The sequence below is a fragment of the Schistocerca nitens genome, chromosome 5, assembly GCF_023898315.1.
Source record: "Schistocerca nitens isolate TAMUIC-IGC-003100 chromosome 5, iqSchNite1.1, whole genome shotgun sequence".
NCBI classification, from domain to species: domain Eukaryota; kingdom Metazoa; phylum Arthropoda; class Insecta; order Orthoptera; family Acrididae; genus Schistocerca; species Schistocerca nitens.
In genome coordinates, this window is record NC_064618.1 from 838539469 (window position 1) to 838565741 (window position 26273).

The 26273-nt window shown below is 39.7% G+C and overlaps 1 protein-coding gene across 1 annotated transcript in view; it reads left to right on the forward strand.

The window, feature by feature from the left end:
- The window catches only part of LOC126260748 (nitric oxide synthase-like protein), a 158684-nt gene that overhangs the window by 109021 nt on the left and 23390 nt on the right, over positions 1–26273 (forward strand). Inside the window, exons 22-23 of the mRNA XM_049958086.1 lie at positions 4599–4686; positions 16270–16397. Coding sequence (XP_049814043.1) covers positions 4599–4686; positions 16270–16397 — 216 coding nt within the window. The remainder of the gene's footprint in view (positions 1–4598; positions 4687–16269; positions 16398–26273) is intronic.

Below are 26273 nucleotides of genomic sequence, written 5' to 3' on the forward strand. Positions count from 1 at the left end.
ATTTTGGGACGGTAGGCATGTTTCCTCTAAATGGTCCATAAATAAGTTAGCATTGGAGGGTGGTATGTAGGTGCCCATGTCTGTGCCACAGATTTGTTTGCATACCTTCCCCTCAAAGGAGAAGTAAATTTGTGGTACAGAATCAGGTGATGGGTTTCGTGTCGGAAGCATGTTGAGAGAGGTAGTGTTCAATAGCAGCAAGGCCATAGGTCTGAGGGGTGTTGTATACGAAGATAGCAATAACACTGATAAGTAGGGACCTCCAGGTGATTGTATCTCTGATATGAGAGGCTACACTGCAGGCAATCAGTTGGAGATGTTGATTGATGAGAGAGGGAATTCTTTCAGCAGAATTGCAGCAACCAGCTACAATAGGGTTTCCAGGACTTTGAAAAGCAGGTGTGTTAAGGTCATTGGGTTGAAGAGGGAGACTGGTTCATAGGAGAGTTTCTGTAATGTGCCTAAGGATTTAAATAGGGATTGAAGGTTAAGATGGACTGGGATGGGATCACTATGTAGGTGGAGGAGTCAAACGGTTGACAGTATCCTTCTGTCAGGTAATCACTGAGGTTTGTTGCAGTGTTAGAGCCTTTGTGTGCAGGAACGATATTCAGTCTGGGTCTGTTTTGAAGTTGCAATTGCTGTCCTTTCTTCTTTTGAGAGGTTTTCTTGGGAAGTACCCTGAGGATGGGTGGTGAAGCAAAGATGGATATAATGAAGGTGACCAGGGGGTGTTTGCAATGAGACAGTTATGGCTGGAAGGCGGTATGAACTGGGAGAGGCTAGGTTCAATGTTGGGATCAAGTTGGCTTTGTTTGGAGGGACTGATAGCAATGAAGTGTTAGCACTGTAGTTCAAAATAACACTGCATGACAGACCTATACAAACTGTCATCTCATCATTGCAATAAGTCACTGAAATTGATAATTAGGTGGTTGCAAAAGTGTATATTTCTAATGGAATGACACAAAAATTACATAGTCTGTCATATCCCAGCAGAACAAGAAAATTTAAAATTGTAGTATTTTTACCTCATAATTTATGGTTCTCTAATTTTTTATGGTAATTGTAACACAAATAGTGAACACAAAGAGAAAGAATTATGTAATCATAGTGAGCATAATACTTCAAAATTTTTTTATACATTAAATCTGTTGTAGCTCACAACAAACAACTTCCTTTTCTATAAGAAACTTCAAACTTGGTTCAAAATGGTTCAAAGGGCTCTGAGCACTATGGGACTTAACATCTGAGGTCATCAGTCCCCTAGAACTTAGAACTACTTAAACCTAACTGACCTAAGGACATTACACACATCCAAGCCCAAGGCAGGATTCAAACCTGCGACCATAGCAGTCGTGCGGTTCTGGACTGAAGCACCTAGAACCGCTCGGCCACTGCAGCAGGTAAACTTCAAACTTGAAAAAAAAATATAAAAACTGAACAATGACATTCTTTAGATTGTGAAAATTATAACAATTACTTAAAGCATTACAAGGAATAAGTGGGAGTCATAATAACAAGTACCAGTATCTAAAAGTATCTTGAGGAACTAGCAACTGCAGATCCTCTGGCTTATTTTCAGTAACATTTTTACTTCTGTCTCTTGCATATTACATAGATCTCCCGAATGACTGTTACACTGAAATATATCCAAATTGGCATTCACTTTAAAATACCAAGATGTTCCCTTCAATAGTCTTTTTATCAGCTTCTTTCCATGTTATTTTGCAAGAAGACAGCACTGAATATTTATTATGTGTTAACAGTTTCTCACCTCCACTTATTTAGTCTGTTACTTTTTTGTTTTTGTTTCCCCTGTACCTTTTTCTTCTTAGTTTTCTCATTTCCAATATTCTTCAAATCAACACAACACAATACCATCCTTACCTATCAGCATCTGGGCCATGAATCTCCTGAAAGAGCTTCACAATGTCCAAATACAAAGTATTAGAGAGAGTTGTGACATTTCACATACTTTTAATGTAATGCTGTTTTGCAGCCTGATGTAGGTGTGTATCCCCTGGCCGTGCACTGAAGTGGCCCAATGACATAATGCATTAAACAATCTGCTATCTTGAAGCCAGCACCTGGCAGTCTTCCAAGTTCTTTCTTTGTAGCTCCATAAGGCAGCAGCTTAAGCTTATTTATCCACTTGTATCCACTCAACTCTTGGATCATACATGCTGAGTTATTCAGATCCTGCTTTTGCCAGTGTACCATAGGCAGAGGGTCCACTGCTCTACACCACGAAAATCAAAATACCTTACATGACTCAATAACTCCAATTGCCTCTCCACACAACACAAACTCAGTTTCTCTATCATGGAAGTAATTCTTTTAATGTGATTGTTCGATGAACAAATGAACTTATGTATTGTCTCTAGTTGTTCCTGACACAAAAGTCTTACCCCATAACATTTTATAGTTGTCTTCTGAATCATGTTGATCCCAGCAATTACAGCACTCTTCTATATTAGCGTCCAGTGTACGTCTTTTTTTTTTTCCCCCTCTCCCTCCCCCCCCCCTCCCAATAAGTCGCCGTGTTTCCACTTGAGTGAGCCAGGAATTTTTTTAAAGACAACTCTTCATGCAGATCACTTAGCAAAACAGAAAACATCTTAGGTCTTAGGTGTGACTTGTTTACCAGCTTTTTATAGTATGAAGTTATCTATTTTAACATCCAAAATCTCACCTTCATCTGTGTTCTTCCACGTGAAAGATTTTCCATAACCTAAGATGTACTGCAAATCCAGATCCCTTCTCTTGCACAGTATTCAGTATCATAGCTCTTCAAACAGAGCATAAAAAATAATGGCATAAACAATAAACAGAGCAACAACCTAATATGCTTCAAAACAGCACGTATTCATCAAATGTGATTGGGAGAAGGAGTAGCTTTTTGATGAGTCTAACGTGTTACACTTGGGTATGGGCTAAAGGTGAGGCCTTTAGATATGACCAAAATTTCAGTAGGATTGAGGTTTTGGTGCAAAGGTTGTCAACAGTGTTTTGTGTTTGTCTGAATTGTAGATTTTGTGGTATGTTGCTCACACTTTGCTCACAGCTTTCATCCACATCATGTCACGTAACTTGTAGCATTACAGGAGATGCATAGAGTTTTGATGCCTAATGTAACATCAGCCAATAGGTTCTTTCTTCAAAGAATTCTCTTTATCAGTGAAACTACCTTTACAAATCTTCATAAGCTGAATGTAAAAAATATGCATTATTGGGCCACCGAAGCGGGCTGAACATTAGAGGCTGTGGAGAGTGAATGTTTGGTGCAACTAATTGGAGACTACATGACTGGTCCTTCTTCATTGAAGAAACCCTAATGCGTAAAATATATGCACAATTTTCTACCAGAGTGCTACTGGCTTTCCTAGATTAAGTACCACTTGAAATAAATTGATGAGTGATGGGTGCCTGACTAAATACTTGCTTGTTGCTAGGAAATCACCCACACAGCTCTTTCCTCGGCAATAGACAGGACATGAAGATGGTGTTAGTTAGCTTGCACATTCACCTCAAATGACACCACTGGACTTTATTTTCTGGGGTAAACTCAAAGATAACATCTATTCAGACTTTGAAAAACCCAAGAGATTTAAAACATGTACAATGATATTGAAGGAATCCATTCAGTCTCTTAGAGCAGGGGAGGGTGAGCATTTCAAAGACTTGATGAATAAAACGAATTTTAAGAATATGTTTATGATCACGTGATTTAGTGATTTGCTTTGTGTTATTATTTCTGACACAATTTTGCAATGGAAGTATTTATCCTGACATTAAATGCATGTCACAAAGTTATTATTTCACAGTTTGCACTCTTCAAATCCCTGTTTTACAAATCCATTAAATGTTTGATGTACACCTTTCTTTCAAGACTCTGGAAAAACAAGAGCAGAACAGTTACCATAATTAACTGGTGAAGCACCCTTAAATGTGATGTCCTTTGTGTTCCAGTGTCAGTCAAACAACATGTTGCCCAGCGTGATTAGTATCCATTTGAAATTCCACTTTTCTCCACTATTCCAGTTTTATAAGTAAAACACTCTGAGCTATGTTAAGCTGGAATGCAACATCAGCCTACTTTACCATTTCCATCTAACAACACGAACTTCAGCATAAGCCAACAACTGGTTTTCAAGACAGATAAATCCAGAGTCCTAAATATTGTAATTTCTCTGAAACTACAATTTAGATTTTCAAGAGTAAAATGCCATTGATTTCATATCATTTTAGAACAATATTAACAGTAGAAATTACAATAGTTTAATTTGAAAAAGTGAAGGTGATTCATAATCTCTGTAACAAATGTCACAGTGAGAGAGACTGTAAGTCATTTAGTGAGGACCTTTCACCCTCACATAGGAAGTGAGCAGTTTTGCTGAATAACTCTTTTTTTGTTCACATTTTACCAAAAATCTTCCATCATAACAGAAACATCTAAATAGGTTACATCTGGAAAATCTAATGCAAAAATAAATCTTCAAGAATTTTTTTTTTCTTCTTCTTCTTTATATACCGATGTGAAATATTCACTGGAAGTATCTTAAGTTTTGTTGCTATAGTATGGTCTTTCTTTTTAGGTGGTGGAGGGCCATTACATTTTGGTGTATGTTCAAACTATCTGCATGACATCGGCAAAGATGATGAAATATACGCATACATAAGGAGGTGAGTATTACATGAAAAAGTGTGTGAATGACAAACAACAGTTATATTTTTTGTTTCCAAATTAAATTTTCAAGAACATTCACTTAATTTTAAAACTATTGTAAGCGTATCAGTGTGATCTGAGAACAAACTGAAATTAAAATTGCCTACATGATGACTACAAGAGCAGTTCTCTACCATTGACCCCCATTTGTAAGTCCATAACGCATGGGAGCATTTGAGAAATTATGTAATAAAACATCAGAGAGATGAGGCTATTACTGATAAATCAGATAATCAGCACTTAACCTTTTAGAAAGTGTAACTCCAGTCTGACAATACATATAAAGGTAGTATTACTAACTTTCAAAACCTCAAGTTCCTCTTTCAGAGCATAAATGAAGACATATTTTGGTTGTGGAAGTGAGAGGAGGGGGACATGTTGCTGAGTTGAGTTATCTGCAGTTTATTAATACTTACAATGGTTATTAATGACTTACCTGTTTAATGCCCATTTTATCACATTCATGATATAAGAACTGTCAAACTACAAGACAGTATAAAATTTTACATATTTACATTTGTGAACAAAATGTAGGCACATTCAAATATTAATTAGGAGTAGTATATAAGTAAAACAGGTTTAGTTTTGTCTCGAAATACTAGAAACAGATGATTGTAAATTTCTGAGCGGAGAGATTAAGAGTCAGTTAAAAGTCAGAACCTAAATTTTTCAGGAATATTCCAAATTTTTATTAATGTGGTACAAGCTGTAGATTGTTAGTATATCTTTAGTTATCTTTTAAATAAATTTGTGTTTGGTATTCTTTGATCTTATTTCTCAATGCACTGAAGAGAATGCTGGTTTATATAATACACTGTCCTGACATACCGATTTTGTGTGTGAGTATGGAAGTAATCCCTATTCCTTCTTGCATAACTGTGGACCTCACTGTACACAGTTGGAAACTCTTGGTGAGTCTCAATGAAACACACAGATGGTGGGTCATGACTTTTAATTCTTTAAGAATACTGCTGCTTGATTCTCTGTGCACAACCGCTTTTAATAATTTTACAGCATTCTTCTGAAGTTTAAATAACTGTTTTACAAATGTGTATTTCCCAGAATAGTATCATACCTTAGTAGAGTGCACATGTAGGTCTAACAAGCACTTAACACTGTTTCACAATTGCAACAGTCTGAGTGTTCTTGATATGCTGTAACACTTTTTCTACATGTTTTTCCCCTCTTAAGTGTTCACCCACCCATAATCCTAAAAAAAAAAAATATCTGTTTCTTTCACTGAATTTGGCTGTTCTCTAATGTAATCTGTATGTTGGTTCTAGTTTGATTTCTGATATGGTTGAAGTTCATCTATACAGTTTTCTTGCCATTAGCAACTAGATAGGTATGCTTAAAACGTTTTTTTGCTTTTCTACTCATTTGTCAGTTTTCTGCTCCCATTCATAATCATTGTTTTCTTCCATGAAGAAGCTGGTATCATCTACAAATAATACAGTATCTGCTGTTGAAAACTGTTATGGTAGGTCATTATAAAAACCAAGAACAACAATCGGGCCAATACTGAATCCTGGGACACCCCATAATAAACTTTTTTTGTGTTCAGTGGTATACATAACCTCCTTGACAAATTTCCACTCTTCATTTCCTTCCAGATAAATATCAATTGAACCAGTCACAGGAAACACAACTGACATCATAATTATATAGCTCTAAAAGTACAAGATAATTATTTAATTTAGTTCATTATCCTCTATAGCTCTGAAAGCAAGTGTATGGAATTGTAAGTGAGCTGCTCCCATTGACTTGGCTTCTCTGAAGGCAGTATGTACATTAACAAGAAGTCTAGTAATCTATCTTACATCATATATCTAAAAACAAAGATGATGTAACTTACCAAATGAAAGTGTTGGCATGTTGATAGACACACAAACAAACACAAACACACACACAAAATTCAAGCTTTTGCAACCAACGGTTGCTTCATCAGGAAAGAGGGAAGGAGAGGGAAAGACGAAAGGATGTGGGTTTTAAGGGAGAGGGAAAGGAGTCATTCCAATCCCGGGAGCGGAAAGACTTACCTTAGGGGGAAAAAAGGATAGGTATACACTTGCACACACACACATATCCATCCGCACGTATACAGACACAAGCAGACATTTGTAAAGGCAAAGAGTTTGGGCAGAGATGTCAGTCAAGGCGGAAGTACAGAGAGGTGTGAGATGACAGATGAGGTGTGAGCGGGGGCAACTTGAAATTAGTGGAGGTTGAGGCCTGATGGGTAACGAGAAGAGAGGATATACTGAAGGGCAAGTTCCCATCTCTGGAGTTCTGACAGGTTGGTGTTAGTGGGAAGTATCCAGATAACCCGGACAGCATAACACTATGCCAAGATGTGCTGGCCGTGCACCAAGGCATGTTTAGCCACAGGGTGATTGTCATTACCAACAAACACTGTCTGCCTGTGTCCATTCATGCGAATGGACAGTTTGTTGCTGGTCATTCTCACATAGAAAGCTTCACAGTGTAGGCAGGTCAGTTGGTAAATCACGTGGGTGCACTCAAACGTGGCTCTGCCTTTGATCGTGTACACCTTCCGGGTTACAGGACTGGAGTAGGTGGTGGTGGGAGGGAGCATGGGGCAGGTTTTACACCGGGGGCGGTTACAAGGGTAGGAGGGAGCCTTCTTGGTTACCCAGGACTGCCAACCCAAAGTTTGGTACAGATTTATTGATTACATCTTCATGATCTGGACTCACAGTGAATAAGAACTCCAGAATGTCCTCTCCAACCTCAACTCCTTTGGTTCCATCACATTCACCTGGTCCTACTCCAAATCCCATGCCACTTTCCTTGAAGTTGACCTCCATCTCTCCAATGGCCAGCTTCACACATCCGTCCACATCAAACCCACCAACAAGCAACAGTACCTCCATTATGACAGCTGCCACCCATTCCACATTAAACGGTCCCTTCCCTACAGCCTAGGTCTTCGTGGCAAACGAATCTGCTCCAGTCCGGAATCCCTGAACCATTACACCAACAACCTGAAAACAGCTTTCACATCCTGCAACTACCCTCCTGACCTGGTACAGAAGCAAATTACCAGAGCCACTTCCTCATCCCCTCAAACCCAGAACCTCCCACAGAAGAATCCCAAAAGTGCCCCACTTGTGACAGGATACTTTCCGGGACTGGATCAGACTCTGAATGTGGCTCTACAGCAGGGATACGATTTCCTCAAATCCTACCCTGAAATGAGATCCATTCATGAAATCCTCCCCACTCCACCAAGAGTGTCTTTCCGCCGTCCACCTAACCTTCGTAACCTCTTGGTTCATCCCTATGAAATCCCCAAACCACCTTCCGTACCCTCTGGCTCCTACCCTTGTAACCGCCCCCCGGTGTAAAACCTGCCCCATGCACCCTCCCACCACCACCTACTCCAGTCCCGTAACCCGGCAGGTGTACACGATCAAAGCAGAGCCACGTGTGAAAGCACCCACGTGATTTACCAACTGACCTGCCTACACTGTGAAGCTTTCTATGTGGGAATGACCAGCGACAAACTGTCCATTCACATGAATTGACACAGGCAGACAGTGTTTGTTGGTAATGAGGATCACCCTGTCGCTAAACAAGCCTTGGTGCACGGCCAGCACATCTTGGCAGTGTTACACTGTCCAGGTTATCTGGATACTTCCCACTAACACCAACCTGTCAGAACTCTGGAGATGGGAACTTGCCCTTCAGTATACCCTCTCTTCCCGTTACCCACCAGGCCTCAACCTCCACTAATTTCAAGTTGCCGCCGCTCACACCTCACCTGTCATTCAACAACATCCTTGCCTCTGTACTTCCGCCTTGACTGACATCTCTGCCCAAACTCTTTGCCTTTACAAATGTGTGTGTGTGTGTGTGTGTGTGTGTATATATACCTGTCCTTTTTTCCCCCTAAGGTAAGTCTTTCCACTCCCGGGATTGGAATGACTCCTTTCCCTCTCCCTTAAAACCCACATCCTTTCGTCTTTCCTTCTCCTTCCCTCTTTCCTGGTGAAGCAACCATTGGTTGCAAAAGCTTGAATTTTGTGTGTGTGTTTGTGTTTGTTTGTGTGTCTATCAACATGCCAATGCTTTCGTTTGGTAAGTTACATCATCTTTGTTTTTAGATATATTTTTCCCACGTGGAATGTTTCCCTTTATTATGTTCATATCATACATTATACTTTCACTTATTTTTGAAACTACAGATAATACTGACAGCAGTCTGAATTTTCTAATGTCACATTTGTGACCACTTTTATAAACTAGTGTTACTGCTTATAGCTTAAGTTTACTTCCAGAAACTTCTGTTGCAACGGAGTCATTGATTAGGTTAATAATTAGAGAGTTTTATCAGCATTGTATTAAATAATTTTGTCTGAGATACCATCCAATCCACAGATGATTTTTACTCTTTACTTACAGATCGCTCTTTGTACTTCTCTCGGTATTACTAGATATAAGCACACTGTTCGTTCATTTACTGGAATTCCTACCTTTGTGTTTGGATTATACTTACTTGTTATCAGAACTTGAGCTACATTAATATAACGATTAGCTACTAGAAGTGATCATCAATGATTTTACTTCTGTGTTTTAAGATTTTTACACACACACACACACACAAACAAACAATTTTTAAAATGAGATTCCAAAATCTGTCTTACCTTCATATAAAGAGATGAGACCCAGAGAAGTTGAAAGAACCACAGGCTACGGAAAGTCTGGGGGGAAGCATTATGCAATGACTGACTAAAACAGTAGAAAGGAATACAGTAGAAGACAAACTGGTTTATTTTTGGGATGAAATAGTGAAGGCACCAGTGGATGTTATAGGCAAAAAGACAAAGCCTAGATGATCTCCTTAGATAACACAGGAGATAATTAATTTAACTGATGAAATGAGAAAATATAGAAGTACAACACATGAAGCAGCTGAAAGGGAATACAAACGTCTAAAAAAATGAGATTGACAGATTCTGCAAAATGGCTAAGCAGAAATGGCTAGAGGAAAAATGTAAGAATTTAAAAGCATATTTCACTAGGGGAAAAATTAAAAAGGTCTTTGGAGAAAAGAGAAGCACTGTATGAACATCAAGAGCTCACATGAAAATGAATCCTAAACAATGAAGGGAATGCTGAAAGATGGAAGGAGTATACAGTGGGTCGATACAAAGGGAGATGAAATAGAAAGCAATATTATAGAAATGGAAGACGATATACATGAAGATGGCATGGGAGATATGGTTCTGCAAGAAGAAATTGACAGAACACTGAAAAGATCTACATTGAAACAAGGCCCACGGAGTCAACGACATTCCGCCAGAACTACTGACGGCCTTGGAAGAGCCAGCCATGACAAAACTCTTCCATCTGGTGTGCAGGATGTATGAGGAAGGCAAAATATCCCCAGATTTCAAAAGTAATGTAATAATTCCATTTCGAAAGAAAGCAGGTGCTGACAGACTGTATGAATATTACTGAACTATCAGTACAATACGTTATGGTTGCAATACACAAAGACACATTCTTTACAGAAGAATGGAAAAGCTGGCAGAAGTCAACCTCAGGGAAGATTAGTTTGTATTCCAGAGAAATGTACCAATACTCAAGGCAGTACTGACCCTATGACTTATCTTAGAAGACAGATCAAAGAAAGGCATACCTACATTTATAGCATTTGTAGACTTAAGAGATAGCTTTTGACAGTGTGGACTGGAATACTTTCTTTCAAATTATGAAGGCAGCAGAGGTAAAATACAGGGGGCAAAAGGCTGTTTACAACTTGTGCAGAAACCAGACACCAATTATATGAGTCGAGGGGCATGAAAGGGAAGCAGTGGTTGAGAAAGGAGAGAGTCAGGGTTGTAGCCTATTGCTGATGTTATTTGATCTGTACACTGAGCAAGCAGTAGTGAAAACTTTGAGGTCTGCCGATGACATTATAATACTTTTAGAGACAGCAAAGCACTAGGATGAACAGCTGAATGGAATGTTCACTGCCTTGAAACAAGGATATATGTTGAACATCAACAAAATCAAAACAAGGATAACAGAACATAGTCTAATTAAATCAGACGATTCTAAGAGAATTAGATTAGAAAATGAGGCACTTGAAGTAGAAGATGATTTCTGATATTTGGGTGCAAAATAACTAATGATGGCAAAAGTAGAGAGGACATGAAATGTAGACTGGCAACAGTAAGAAACGTGTTTCTGAAGAAAACTAAATTGTTAACATTTAACATAGATTGAAGTGTTTGGAAGTCTTTTCTGAAAGTATTTGTATGGTGTGTAGCTGTGTACGCAAGTGAAACATGGACAATAAACAGCTTACACAAGAAGAGAATAGAAGCTTTTGAAATATGGTGCTACAGAAGTATGCTGAAGATTAGATGGGTAGGCTCACATAACTAATGAGAGGATACTGAACAGAACTTGGAGGAAAAGAAATTTGTGGCACCATCTTACCAGAGGAATTGATCGCTTTATGGGGCACATTCTGAGATGTCAAGGAATCACCAATTTCTACTGGACGAAAAAGTCTGGGGTAAACACTGTAAAGGAGGACTAAGAGATGAATACTAAGCGGGTTCAGAGGTATATGAGTTGTGGTAGTTACTCGGAGATGAAGAGGCTTGCACACAAGAGAGTAACATGAAGAGCTGCATCAAACCAGTCTTCTGTCTTCATTCGGAAGACCACAACAACATCATATACGTTTGGTACTACTATAGCTTCCCTGTACTTTTCCCCAAAGCACTTTGCATATGGTTTCAAAGCATAATCCTGCTTTGCATATTTATATATAATTTTCTGATTTTGCATATTATACACACATTTGACTTTTCATTAATTTTAATTCTCTTAAAGAGGGTATTTCATATACTTAGTTTTCTTATAAAAGAAAGTACTTTCTGTCAGGAAGTAAGTGAATAATGTTGTAGCACAAAAACAGAAAGAACATTGGAGAAATGTGCAAGATTGAGGCAACAGCTACAAACCAGTTTTATATGAGAAAATAAAGGTCATCAGAACTGTATTTTTGAGAGATGGGTTCCATTTATGATCTAGACATCCTGATTAAACACTTCTTAGTTTCACAAAATTAACTGAGATGGTTCCTATGATAAGGTCAAATCAAATTTCTTTCCCCATATGTCTACAAGTGAGCCACTCTTCTGTCTGTAATGAAATCTATGTTAAATATAAGCTAAAATAAAACTATTTGCTCCTTCAGTAACTGCATTTTTGAGAGTTACCATCATAGACAGTTCTTTCCCAGACAAAGACTTGAGTTATTGTATACCACCCTCTTTATGTTACCAGCTTATGAATGATAATGTCAGCAGCCTTTGCCGACTGTTTAGCCTTCACAGACTGTGCACTGTTAAATGGGACATTAAACATTACACTCCAGAAGATAGAATTACTAACTCATCTAGAATCACAAACTCACCTATTTGCTCCTACAGATACTATGTACAGGGCCTACAGTCTGGTTTAACTTAAAAATTCTTACATTATTGCTTTGAGTTTCTAGATTATAATCTGTAAACACTCTCCTGTATCTTCAGTTTCCCAAAAATTTGTAATACTTTTTGAAACAATAAAAAAATAGTGGGAGAGTGAATTGAGGATCTTGATAATGATAACTGATTATTGGACATTATCAGTAGTTTTCAGTGACATCCATCACAATGAGCCATAGAATATTCTGTCACCATTAGTGTTTGTAGATTGTAATATGATTTTTTTAAAGACAGAGAGGCAATGTAAATGCTTGAGGTTGACTCATCAACAACAAACACAAAGCTTGGACCACTGCCTCTTTAGAATGAAGAGCTGGACTTGTCTATGATCTTCTGCTCTTGGCCACCTTATTCTGCATATGCCTTACATGAATATTCTTCAACTGTTGTTTATGGTAACCTCTGCTGAAGTGAAATCAGTTCAACCTCTATACCTATTTTTTTTCCTTGCAGTTCCAAATATCTTTGTTTTTTGCCTGCCTGCTAAGACTAAATAGTGGAAGTTTGAAGCTATGTCTAAAAAATACTACCCACATTAAAATACCACTTCTTTTAAATATGACCCTTTTACTCATATAGTTTGTAGTTCCTCATAATGATGAAATATGCCATGTCTTGAGAATTTTGTGCAACACACTCCACTTAGTAACAGATCCAAAAAATACTTTATTAACCTGGCACATAAAAACAACTACAACTGTTAACAATAACAGGTTTTTAAATAGTTAAGTGTCAATAATTGCACTAATACAGTCTTTATGATGGCGTCCTCTTGGGTAAAATATTCCGGAGGGAAAATAGTCCCCATTCGGATCTCCGGGACAGGACTAGTCAAGAGGACGTCGTTATCAGGAGAAAGAAAACTGGCGTTCTACGGATCGGAGCGTGGAATGTCAGATCCCTTAATCGGGCAGGTAGGTTAGAAAATTTAAAAAGGGAAATAGATAGGTTAAAGTTAGATATAGTAGGAATTAGTGAAGTTCGGTGGCAGGAGGAACAAGACTTTTGGTCAGGTGATTACAGGGTTATAAATACAAAATCAAATAGAGGTAATGCAGGTGTAGGTTTAATAATGAATAAAAAAAAATTGGAGTGCGGGTACGCTACTACAAACAGCATAGTGAACGCATTATTGTGGCCAAGATAGACACAAAGCCCATGCCTACTACAGTAGTACAAGTTTATATGACAACTAGCTCTGCAGATGATGAAGAAATTGATGAAATGTATGACGAGATAAAAGAAATTATTCAGGTAGTGAAGGGAGACGAAAATTTAATAGTCATGGGTCAGTAGGAAAAGAGAGAGAAGGAAACATAGTAGGTGAATATGGATTGGGGGGAAGAAATGAAAGAGGAAGCCGCCTTGTAGAATTTTGCACAGAGCATAACTTAATCATAGCTAACACTTGGTTCAAGAATCATAAAAGAAGGTTGTATACCTGGAAGAATCCTGGAGATACTAAAAGGTATCAGATAGATTATATAATGGTAAGACAGAGATTTAGGAACCAGGTTTTAAATTGTAAGACATTTCCAGGGGCAGATATTGATTCTGACCACAATCTCTTGGTTATGAACTGCAGATTGAAACTGAAGAAACTGCAAAAAGGTGGGAATTTAAGGAGATGGGACCTGGATAAACTGAAAGAACGAGAGGTTGTAGAGAGTTTCAGGGACAGCATAAGGGAACAATTGACAGGAATGGGGGAAAGAAATACAGTAGAAGAAGAATGGGTAGCTCTGAGGGATGAAGTAGTGAAGGCAGCAGACGATCAAGTAGGTAAAAAGACGAGGGCTAATAGAAATCCTTGGGTAACAGAAGAAATATTGAATTTAATTAATGAAAGGAGAAAATATAAAAATGCAGTAAATGAAGCAGGCAAAAAGGAATACAAACGTCTCAAAAATGAGATCGACAGGAAGTGCAAAATGGCTAAGCAGGGATGGCTAGAGGACAAATGTAAGGATGTAGAGGCTTGTCTCACTAGGGGTAAGATAGATACTGCCTACAGGAAAATTAAAGAGACCTTTGGAGAACAGAGAACCACTTGTATGAATATCAAGAGCTCAGATGGCAATCCACTTCTAAGCAAAGAAGGGAAGGGAGAAAGGTGGAAGGAGTATATAGAGGGTTTATACAAGGGCGATGTACTTGAGGACAATATTATGGAAATGGAAGAGGATGTAGATGAAGATGAAATGGGAGATAAGATACTGCGTGAAGAGTTTGACAGAGAACTGAAAGACCTGAGTCGAAACAAGGCCCCGGGAGTAGACAGCATTCCATTAGAACTACTGACGGCCTTGGCAGAGCCAGTCCTGACAAAACTCTACCATCTGGTGAGCAAGATGTATGAGACAGGTGAAATACCCTCAGACTTCAAGAAGAATATAATAATTCCAATCCAAAAGAAAGCAGGTGTTGACAGATGTGAAAATTACTGAACTATCAGTTTAATAAGTCACAGCTGCAAAATACTAACGCGAATTCTTCACAGGCGAATGGAAAAACTGGTAGAAGCTGACCTCTGGCAAGATCAGTTTGGATTCCATAGAAATGTTGGAACACGTGAGGCAATACTGACCTTACGACTTATCTTAGAAGAAAGATTAAGGAAAGGCAAACTACGTTTCTAGCATTTGTAGACTTAGAGAAAGCTTTTGACAATGTTGACTGGAATATTCTCTTTCACATTATAAAGGTGGCAGGGGTAAAATACAGGAAGCGAAAGGCTATTTACAATTTGTACAGAAACCAGATGGCAGTTATAAGAGTCGAGGGGCATGAAAGGGAAGAAGTGGTTGGGAAAGGAGTGAGACAGGGTTGTAGCCTCTCCCCAATGTTATTCAATCTGTATATTGAGCAAGCAGTAAAGGAAACAAAAGAAAAATTCAGAGTAGGTATTAAAATTCATGGAGAAGAAGTAAAAACTTTGAGGTTCGCCGATGACATTGTAATTCTGTCAGAGACAGCAAAGGACTTGGAAGAGCAGTTGAACGGAATGGACAGTGTCTTGAAAGGAGGATATAAGATGAACATCAACAAAAGCAAAACGAGGATAATGGAATGTAGTCAAATTAAGTCGGGTGATGCTGAGGGAATTAGATTAGGAAATGAGACACTTATAGTAGTAAAGGAGTTTTGCTATTTAGGGAGTAAAATAACTGATGATGGTCGAAGTAGAGAGGATATAAAATGTAGACTGGCAATGGCAAGGAAATCGTTTCTGAAGAAGAGAAATTTGTTAACATCGAGTATAGATTTAAGTGTCAGGAAGTTGTTTCTGAAAGTATTTGTATGGAGTGTAGCCATGTATGGAAGTGAAACATGGACGATAACTAGTATGGACAAGAAGAGAATAGAAGCTTTCGAAATGTGGTGCTACAGAAGAATGCTGAAGATAAGGTGGGTAGATCATGTAACTAATGAGGAGGTATTGAATAGGATTGGGGAGAAGAGAAGTTTGTGGCACAACTTGACTAGAAGAAGGGATCGGTTGGTAGGACATGTTTTGAGGCATCAAGGGATCACTAATTTAGCAATGGAGGGCAGCGTGGAGGGTAAAAATCGTAGAGGGAGACCAAGAGATGAATACACTAAGCAGATTCAGAAGGATGTAGGTTGCAGTAGGTACTGGGAGATGAAGTAGCTTGCACAGGATAGAGTAGCATGGAGAGTTGCATCAAACCAGTCTCAGGACTGAAGACCACAGCAGCAGCAACAGTCTTTATGAAACTATGTATAAGTTAGCTTTTGATGAAAAATATAATAAGAATAACTTTTTAGTTACTTAAATTATAATGTAACAAGAAGCAAAATCTACACTAATTTATCACAGTCTTTTGTAAATACTTTAAAAATATATTTCTTAATTAGCACATTTCAATTTCTACAGAGAGATAACTAGGCTTTTCTTTCTTTCTCTGGCAGGCAAAATGAAAAAGACTGGGAATTTAGCTCCCTTAAAAATCATTTCTGTTACTGAAATGTTTTACTTTTTTACAGCGCACCAAATTTTCATATGCCAAAAGAAAACACCAAGCCTGTTATCATGGTTGGACCAGGCACAGGAATTGCTCCTTTTAGAGGATTTTGGCAGCAGCGAATGGCAGAACTACAAGCATCTCAGAAAGGTTGGTCAATTGGTTTATCTACCTGTTTGCAATTAATGCATCACATTACACAAAATGTGTCACAGGCTTATAACTTATTTGTCAACACTGTCAACTGAAAATGTGCCAATTTCAACATGAATTAAAAATATAATTGGCAGTTATCACAGTTTTTGCGCTACTCATTGGTTGAACTTAGATGTTAACAATACAATCAAATTTTTTCTAACTATTACTCAGTGAACAAATCACCTTTGGTGTAACTTCAATTGTGATACCTGTTCGAGTCAAGCCTATGGCTGTTACCCTACACACAATACACATCGAATGAAGGGTACTGAGTAATGCTCATCAATCTAAGGCTCTTTCTAGGTAGTGTTAACAGAGGAGACCAGTAAAACCTCGATTCTTTAAAGAATCAAACTTCCATGTATAAAACATCTTCAATTGTCTGATTACTTTATAAATGTGTTAAAGTGTTAAATATTTGACATTATGGATGTAGCAAGAAATTTTTTTGAATAGGACGGAAATTATATTTAATGTTTGTTTAGAACTGCTTAAGTGCTCTTATTCTCAAATACTGGATGAATGGAGTCCAGGTAATTTGTGCACCATAAGATGAGGTGCCTCATGACATATACACAGTTTGTTGCAGAAATACTTGTCTCCCAGTGTCTACATTTTAGCATAAGATTGTCCTTCTTAAGGAGTAGATTATGGCAGAATTTTAAATTTGGTTTATAGTTACATGAAACACTGAAAATCAAATTTTTATTGCCAGTGGTGGCCATTAGACAGGCAACCTGCATAATGGACCATCAACCATTAACCACGAATCGGGTTAGCCCTTTAATTAAATAGATAGAGATGAAAACAGCAGAAAATTTTGTCACATATTTGTTTAATAAGTGCAGGGGCATCACAGAGATGCTGAACAAATTACAGTGAGAAGTGTTGGGTATCCTGTGGAAGTTTAATGTTACCATTCCAACAGTGTGTGTTCCAAGATGCAGGCAGCATATTATTTTCATAATCATCTTACAAATTAACCATAATGGGAAAATCAGAGAAATCTGAGCTCTTATAGAAGCCTACCAATAGTAATTCTTCCTGGACACCATCCATGTATGGAACAGGAAAGGGGGAATGTGATAGCACAACCAGAAGTACTCTCCACTAAACCTGGCAAAGTGGCTTGAGGATTAAATGTCTACATAAACAAGCGTGACACTTTTTTTTTTTTTTATGGCCAAACAGTACAACATTCACAACTTACCATTTTATTTCTCAAGTCTTGTTAACCTGAATCCCAAACATTAACTGACTACACAAAATTCTACTGTTAATTTGTTTTTACAATGGTAGGCAACAAAGTAAAATGAATGTATTGCCAAGTTGACAGAAAAAAGGATATTGCATGCATTTTAATTGCAACATTTCTTCAGTCATATTGTAAGCAGATTTATCCATCAGTAAATACCAGCATGCATACCAGGCACAGCCAAGATATTGAATGTGCTTACAACTGGTTCAAACAAACAGTTCAATCTCATATTATGCAATTTCAAATGAACATAAATGGCCTGCTGGTACCAAAAATAGCTATTCTTGATTGCATATTGAATGAAACACAATATACAATATTCTTTGGGCTCAATCTGGGTAACATGAACAAAGAGTCAACAAAAAGGTAAACAGCAAGCTCCATTTAGCTTGTTTTGTGCTTAGGAGTAATTCTCACAGGATTGAGACCAGAATGATGGCTTAATTTCCATACTTTTGCCCCATGTTGTCTTACGGAATTATCTTCAAAGGCAGTGGAGTGAAAGGAAACAAATGTAGCAAAATGGTGCAGTAATAAAACTTCATAAAATATGTACCCGAACATTCTGCAGGGATCTGTTAAAAACCTTTGTGTCCTTACACCCATTTTCCAATACATTAACTGTTTACTGGTACTTGTTAATAATATAAATGTTTCATCTGAATTAAGAATCTTTGTCTATGAGTCAGAGCAGGTTTTTGTGTTCTGCTGCATAGATTTTAAACCACTGCATAATGCAATATACTAAGAAACATTGAGAATTCAAAATTAGAGATAAGTCATTCTTGTACATATGGTAAATATGTATGTCCCATTGTATCAGTTAATAGGGGTTCTTCCTGTTCCACTCACATACTATGCATGCCGTAATTAATCTAATCTTGTCCTCATGATCGCTATGTGAGTGATACACAGGGGGGTTGTAGTATATTCATAAAGTTACCAATTAAAGCCAGTTCTTGAAACTTTGTACGTAGGTTTACATCTATCTTCAGCAGTCTTACCAGTTCGGTTCCCTCAGCATCTCTGTGACACTCAACCATGAGTCAAACAAACCTGTGACCATTCATACTGCCTTTATCTGTATACAGTCAATATCCGCTATTAGTCGTATTTGGTACAGGTCTCGCACAGTTGAGCAGTATTCTAGACTGAGTCACATGAGTGATTTGTAAGCAGCCTCCTTTGTACACTGATTGTAATTTGCCAGTATTCTACCAATAAACTGAAGTCTACCACCTGCTTTATGCATGACTGAGCCTATGTGAGCGTTCCATCCCATATACCTGCAAAGCATTACACACAGCAATTTGTATGAGTTGGCTGATTCCAGCTGTGACTCAATAATATTATAGTCACAAGATACTATATTTTTATGTTATGTGCATAATTTTATATTTCTGAACATTTAGAGTAAGTTGCCAATCTTTGCACCACTCTCAAATCTTATCAAGGTCTGAAGGAATATTTACGCAGCTTCTTTCAGACAGTACTTCACTATGGATAACTGTGTCACCTGCAAAAAGTCTGAGGTTATCATTAATATTGTCCGCAAGGTCATTAACATGCAAATGAACAGCAAGGGTTCCAGCACACTTCCATGGGTACACCCAAAGGTATTTCTACATCTGACAATGACTCTCCAACGATCATAATACGCAGTGTCCCCAATAAAATATCCTCACTCCAGTCAAAAATTTCACTTGATACTCCATATGGTCATACTTTTGACAATAAGTGTTTATGTTGCTCTCAGTGAAATGCTTTTTGGAAATCAAGGAATACTGCATCCACTTGACTGCCTTGATTCAAAGCTTTCAGTAAGTCATGTGAGAAAAGTGCGAAATGGGTGTCACATGATTGATGTTTTTGGAATCCATGCTTATTGGCAATGGAGGAGGTTATTCTGTTCGAGATTCCTCATTAAGTTTGAGCTCAGAATATGTTCTAAGAGCCCACAACAAATCAATGTCAAGGATATTGTACAGCAGTTTCGTGGATAACTTCTACTAGCCCCTCTCGCGAACAGGTGTGACCTGTGATTTCTTCCCATTACAGGACATGGTTTTTTGTCCAAGGGATCTACAATATATTATAGTTAGGAGAGGGGCTAACTCAGTAAAAATTCAGTATGGAATCTGATTGGGTTCCATCAGGCCCTGGAGCTTTGTTACATTTTAATGATTTCAGCTGCTTCTGAACACTAATGACACTAACAGTGATTTCACTCATCTTTTCAGTGGTACAAGGATTAAAAACTCATAGCTTTCATGTTATATTTACTATCCATCAGGTGTGATCAAAAAGTTAACAGGAATTTTTTTTCAGGTATGTTTAGTTATTCATTAACATCAACTTTGTCCCCTTCAAAGTAATCCTCCACAGATATGATATCAGATGTAATACACTTCGGCCAGCATTTGTTTCCAATTTCGGAAGCACATCTGCAACTCATTTTTCATTATGGTGTTCAGCTCTTTCAGTAATTCTGTTTTTCTCTCACCTTGAGAATACAAAGAGGTCACAGGGAGCCATGTCCAGTGAATATGGTAGCTAAGGCAGCATAATGGTTTTGTTTTTTGGCCAAAGAATTACGATCAACCACTGAGGTGTGAGTGGGAGCATTATTGTGATGTCGTTTCCATGTGTAATTTCATCACAGTGTGGTCGTTTTCATTGGATTTCTTCACGCAAATTGTGCATAGCTCCCAGGCAGTATTCCTTATTGGCCATACAACCATAAGTGAGGAACTCATGATGCCCTCATTGCAATAAACGAAAGCAGTGAGAAGAAACTTCACATGTGATGGAATTTGTTGAATTCATCTACCTACATAGATACTCCTCAAATCACATTTAAGTGGCTGGCAGAGGGTTCATCAAACCATCTTCACAATTCTCTATTATTCCAAACTCGTATAACGAGTGGAAAGAATGAACATCTACACTCCTGGAAATTGAAATAAGAACACCGTGAATTCATTGTCCCAGGAAGGGGAAACTTTATTGACACATTCCTGGGGTCAGATACCTCACATGATCACACTGACAGAACCACAGGCACATAGACACAGGCAACACAGCATGCACAATGTCGGCACTAGTACAGTGTATATCCACCTTTCGCAGCAATGCAGGCTGCTATTCTCCCATGGAGACGATCGTAGAGATGCTGGATGTAGTCCTGTGGAACGGCTTGCCATGCCATTTCCACCTGGCGCCTCAGTTGGACCAGCGTTCGTGCTGGACGTGCAGACCGCGTGAGACGACGCTTCATCCAGTCTCAAACATGCTCAATGGGGGACAGATCCGGAGATCTTGCTGGCCAGGGTAGTTGACTTACACCTTCTAGAGCACGTTGGGTGGCACGGGATACATGCGGACGTGCATTGTCCTGTTGGAACAGCAAGTTCCCTTGCCGGTCTAGGAATGGTAGAACGATGGGTTCGATGACGGTTTGGATGTACCGTGCACTATTCAGTGTCCCCTCGATGATCACCAGTGGTGTACGGCCAGTGTAGGAGATCGCTCCCCACACCATGATGCCAGGTGTTGGCCCTGTGTGCCTCAGTCGTATGCAGTCCTGATTGTGGCGCTCACCTGCACGGCGCCAAACACGCATACGACCATCATTGGCACCAAGGCAGAAGCGACTCTCATCGCTGAAGACGACACGTCTCCATTCGTCCCTCCATTCACGCCTGTCGCGACACCACTGGAGGCGGGCTGCACGATGTTGGGGTGTGAGCGGAAGACAGCCTAACGGTGTGCGGAACCGTATCCCAGCTTCATGGAGACGGTTGCGAATGGTCCTCGCCGATACCCCAGGAGCAACAGTGTCCCTAATTTGCTGGGAAGTGGCGGTGCGGTCCCCTACGGCACTGCGTAGGATCCTACGGTCTTGGCGTGCATCCGTGCGTCGCTGTGGTCCGGTCCCAGGTCGACGGGCACGTGCACCTTCCGCCGACCACTGGCGACAACATCGATGTACTGTGGAGACCTCACGCCCCACGCTCAAAGTCCGTCAACTGCACATACGGTTCACGTCCACGCTGTCGCGGCATGCTACCAGTGTTAAAGACTGCAATGGAGCTCCGTATGCCACGGCAAACTGGCTGACACTGACGGCGGTGGTGCACAAATGCTGCGCAGCTAGCGCCATTCGACGGCCAACACCGCGGTTCCTGGTGTGTCCGCTGTGCCGTGCGTGTGATCATTGCTTGTACAGCCCTCTCGCAGTGTCCGGAGCAAGTATGGTGGGTCTGACACACCGGTGTCAATGTGTTCTTTTTTCCATTTCCAGGAGTGTATATCTTCCTGTACAACCTCTGATTTCCCTTATTTTATCATGGTGATCGTTTCTCCCTTTGCAGATCGATGTCAACAAAATATTTTCGCATTTGGAGGAGAAAGTGGGTGATTAGAATTTCGTGAGAAGATACCATCACAACTAAAAATGTCTTTCTTTTAATGATGTCAAGCCCAAATCCTGTATCTGTGACACTGTCTCCCATATTTCGCGATAATAAAAACGTGCTGCCCATCTTTGAACTTTTTCGATGTACTCCGTCAGTGCTATCTGGTAAGGATCCCACATCATGCAACAGTATTCTAAAACAAGACGGACAAGCATAGTGTTGGCAGTCTCCTTAGTAGATCTGTTACATTTTCTAAGTGTCCTGCCAATAAAACGCTGTCTTTGCGTAGCCTTCCCCACAACATTTTCTATGTGTTGCTTCCAATTTAAGTTATTCATAATTGTAGTTCCTAGGTATTTACTTGAATTTACAGCCTTTAGATTTGACTGATTTATCGTGTAACTGAAGATTAGCAGATTCTTTTAAGCACCCATTTGGATGACCTCACACTTATTCTTTCTTTGGTCCTGGATTTTCAGACGATTTCCACTGTAAAAGACTGAGCCCTGGTTTCAATGTAATACCAACATACCCATTTTTCATCACCTGTTATAATCTTCTTCAGAAGTGCTGGATTATTGTTGACTTCATTCAGCAATTCCTGGGTGGCTCCCCCCATAGGAGGTTTGAGTCCTCCCTCAGGCATTGGGGTGTGTCATGCTTAGCAGAAGTTAGTTTAAGTTAGATTAAGTAGTGTGTAAGCTTAGGGACCCATGATCTCAGCAGTTTGGTCCCATAAGACCTTACCACAAATTTCCAATTCTTGGGTGACATCTATGTGACATTGGTTTTGGCCAAAGTTCAACAATTTCGGAACAAAATTTGCTGCTATATATTTTGTGCCCAAACCACCTGAAAAAATTTCTTGACGTGAGCCAAAGGATATGCCGAAATCATTTGCAAACTCTCTGATGGTGATTCACTGATTTTCCCGAACGATTTCCTTTACTTCTTGCACATTTTCATCAGTAATTGACGTGCTAGGGTGTCCAGGGCAGTCATGATCTCCAGTATCTTCTTGACCCTCTTCAAAACAATTATACCACTCATAAACTTTCTTTTTAGTCGTAGCAAATCCACCATAAGCCACAGTCAATATTTTGAATGTGGTTCTGCTCTACATTCCATTTTTCAAGCAAAATTTAAAGCAAATTCTTTGATCCATTTGTTTCATAAGCAAAAATTCGCTGAGCACTCAAAACCTCGTGTAACCTTTTTGACTGTCAACAATAAACTAAATATTCAAAACAGCTGAAAATGCAAACATACACCAGGAACATCCGTAACAGCAACATACATTCTTTTTGTTTTGAAAATTGGATGTAAACAGCCTGCGAAATTAACAAATTTCCTTTACTTTTTGGTCACATCTCACCTACAGTTTAATAGTTGTTAATCATTAATACTACTCTTTAACACATCAGAGGTGGCAGAATGGAGCACTGCTTCATATTAGGTTGGTGTAGAAGTTCGTAGTGTTCCTGTTTTGCATGTTTGTATTCCAGTTGCTATAAGTTTACTTATCGACTGTCATTTTTATTTGTAGTTCACTGCTGCTATTGTCATTTTGTCACCTGGAGATAGTGACTTGAGCTATGGGTGCTAGAAATTGGAGTGTCAAGTCAAGAAATCAGAACATTTCTGGCATTCTTCTGTTCAGTTCAGTAGAGGGGTGACAGCAGTGGAGGCAGTCAGAAATATGGGGATAATGTCACTGGACAGAGCAAGCCAAGGAAATGGTTTTCTTGTATTAAGGAGGATCATTTTGACACTAATCACCCTCCACATTCAGGAAGACTCCTGCAGTTTGAAGAAGATTGTTTAAAGGCATCAATCCACTATGATCCACATTATTGTACACTATAACTGGAAAATGTGATGAACTGTGATCATTCCACCATCATGCGACATCTGCATGTAATGGGGAAGATTCAAAAATCAGGTGTTTGGGTACCTATGCTCTCAGCCAAAATCACTATAGGGTTGCTGCTTATTCTGTTTGTAGGAAGAATGATTGTTTATATTCCTATGCATATACTGTTATTAATTTCAACAATATGGAAAGGGTATACTGCTACTCACCACATAGAGGAGCTGTTGCATCACAGGCACAATGAAAAATAATGCCAGAAATATTTCATCTTCTGGACAAATTCATTCTTCAGAACTACAAATTCACACAAGAACATCTCACAAACACATGGCCACTGTCTCCAGGCACTAAGGCCTGACTCCAGCTGCATCTGAACTGAGTTACCGAGTAGCAATCTAACTCGGAGGTGTGGAGGGACATGCAGGAGACAAGGTGCAGCATTGGGACACTGTGCTGGCAGGTTCGGAGAAAGCAAGAGGGGGGAATGGGAGGGGGAGTGTTAGCCACTAAGCCACCCTGGCACAGAGGTTTACACAACTGCACGCATTACCCTGGCACCCCTCCCTTCTTGATCCAAATTCTCACTGCCACCCCAGTCTACTTTAAATTCCCCCTTACACATGAACAGAATTTCTGAGGTTCTCCATGTTCTGGAACAGCACCTCAGCATTGAACGTAAATAGGGGATCCAGCCTGAAACCCAGCTGCAGGTACTTATACACATGAAATGACACAATTTCAGAGACTTTGGCAGATGGTACTGTCATGAGAGGAGTGCTCCTTTGTGGCCAGACAGCGGCTATGTGGGGGATGGTGGGTGTGTTTCTGAGCAAGGTATGGAGGATAGTTACGGTCTGTGAAGGCTTGATTTGACATCCTTCGCATATTTGGAGACTGGTTGCTTATCACTACAGATGCAACCGCTGTGGATGGCTGGAATGTATGGAAGCGACTTTTTGGTGTGGAATGGTTGTAGTTGGTGAAGTGGAAATGTTGCTGGTGGGAGCCAGGTTTGATGTGGACGGAGGCACCGATGAAGCCAATCTTGGAGTGGAGATCGACGTTGAAGAAGGTAGCTTGTTGGGCTGAGAAGGTTCAGGTGAAGTAAATAGGGGATAAGGTATTGAGGTTCTGGAGGAATGTGGATAGGATGTTATCACCTTTGGTCCAGATCATGAAAATGTCATCAATGGATCTGAATTAGGTGAAGGATATGGGATTCCTCCAGATAGCTCATGAATAGGTTAGCACAGGATGGTGCCATGAATGTGCCTTCTGCTGCATCTGAGATTTGTTTGTAGGTAAAATAATTGTGGGTGAGGATACAGTTGGCCATTGTGAGCAGGACGGAGGTTGTAGGTCCGGAGTCAGTTGGATGTTGGGAATCGTACTGTTCACTACAGGCAAAGCCACGAGCACTGGGGATGTTAATGTAATGGGAGGTAGAATCAATAGTGATGAGCATGGCAGCAGGCAATATAGGAATAGGAACTGTGGAAAATCGGTATAGGAAATGGTTGGTGTCTATTATGTAGGAGGGGTAGATTACTGATAATAGGATGGAGACTCGCTTTGTGGGAGCACACAAAGAGCCACAATGGGGCATCCTGGGTGGTTAGGTTTATGTACTTTAAGAAACATGTGCAAGGGAGGAGTGCAAAGAATGGTGGGGGATGGAAAGAGACAGACTCAGGGGAAAGATTCTGGGATGGACAGAAGGATTAGAGGAGGGACTGGAGATTTTTCTGGATTTCTGGAATTCAGTCTCTGTAGCAGAGCTTGTAGGTGGACACATCTGATGGCTGGCAGAGTTTCTCTACCAGGTAATCCCTGCAGTTCATAAGTACAGTGGTGGGGCCTTTGTCGGCAGGTAGAATTATATGTTCAGGATCAGTTTTTAGGTGGGTGATTGTGGTTCTTCCTGCAGATGTGAGGTTGGTTTCCATTTGAGGGATTTGGGGAATGATGGTGAGGCAAGGTTCAAGGTTTGGATATCCTAGAAAGTTAACAGTGGGTGATTTGGGGGGAATGGGGATGGATCACAGTTGGATGAAAGAGTAAACTGAGTCAGAGTAGGGTTAGTATTGGTTCTGTATTGAGTTTGATTGGTACAGTTAATGGCAGAAAGAGTGTTACCACATTTGGGACAAGGAGAAGATCTTTGAAAAGCCCAGTGTGACTGAATTTGGGAGTGGGTCAAAAGGTACGGCCATTGAAAAGGACTGTTACTTCTGTGGTACTGAGGATTTGAGGACAATTTCATGATTGTGTTGCGGGGC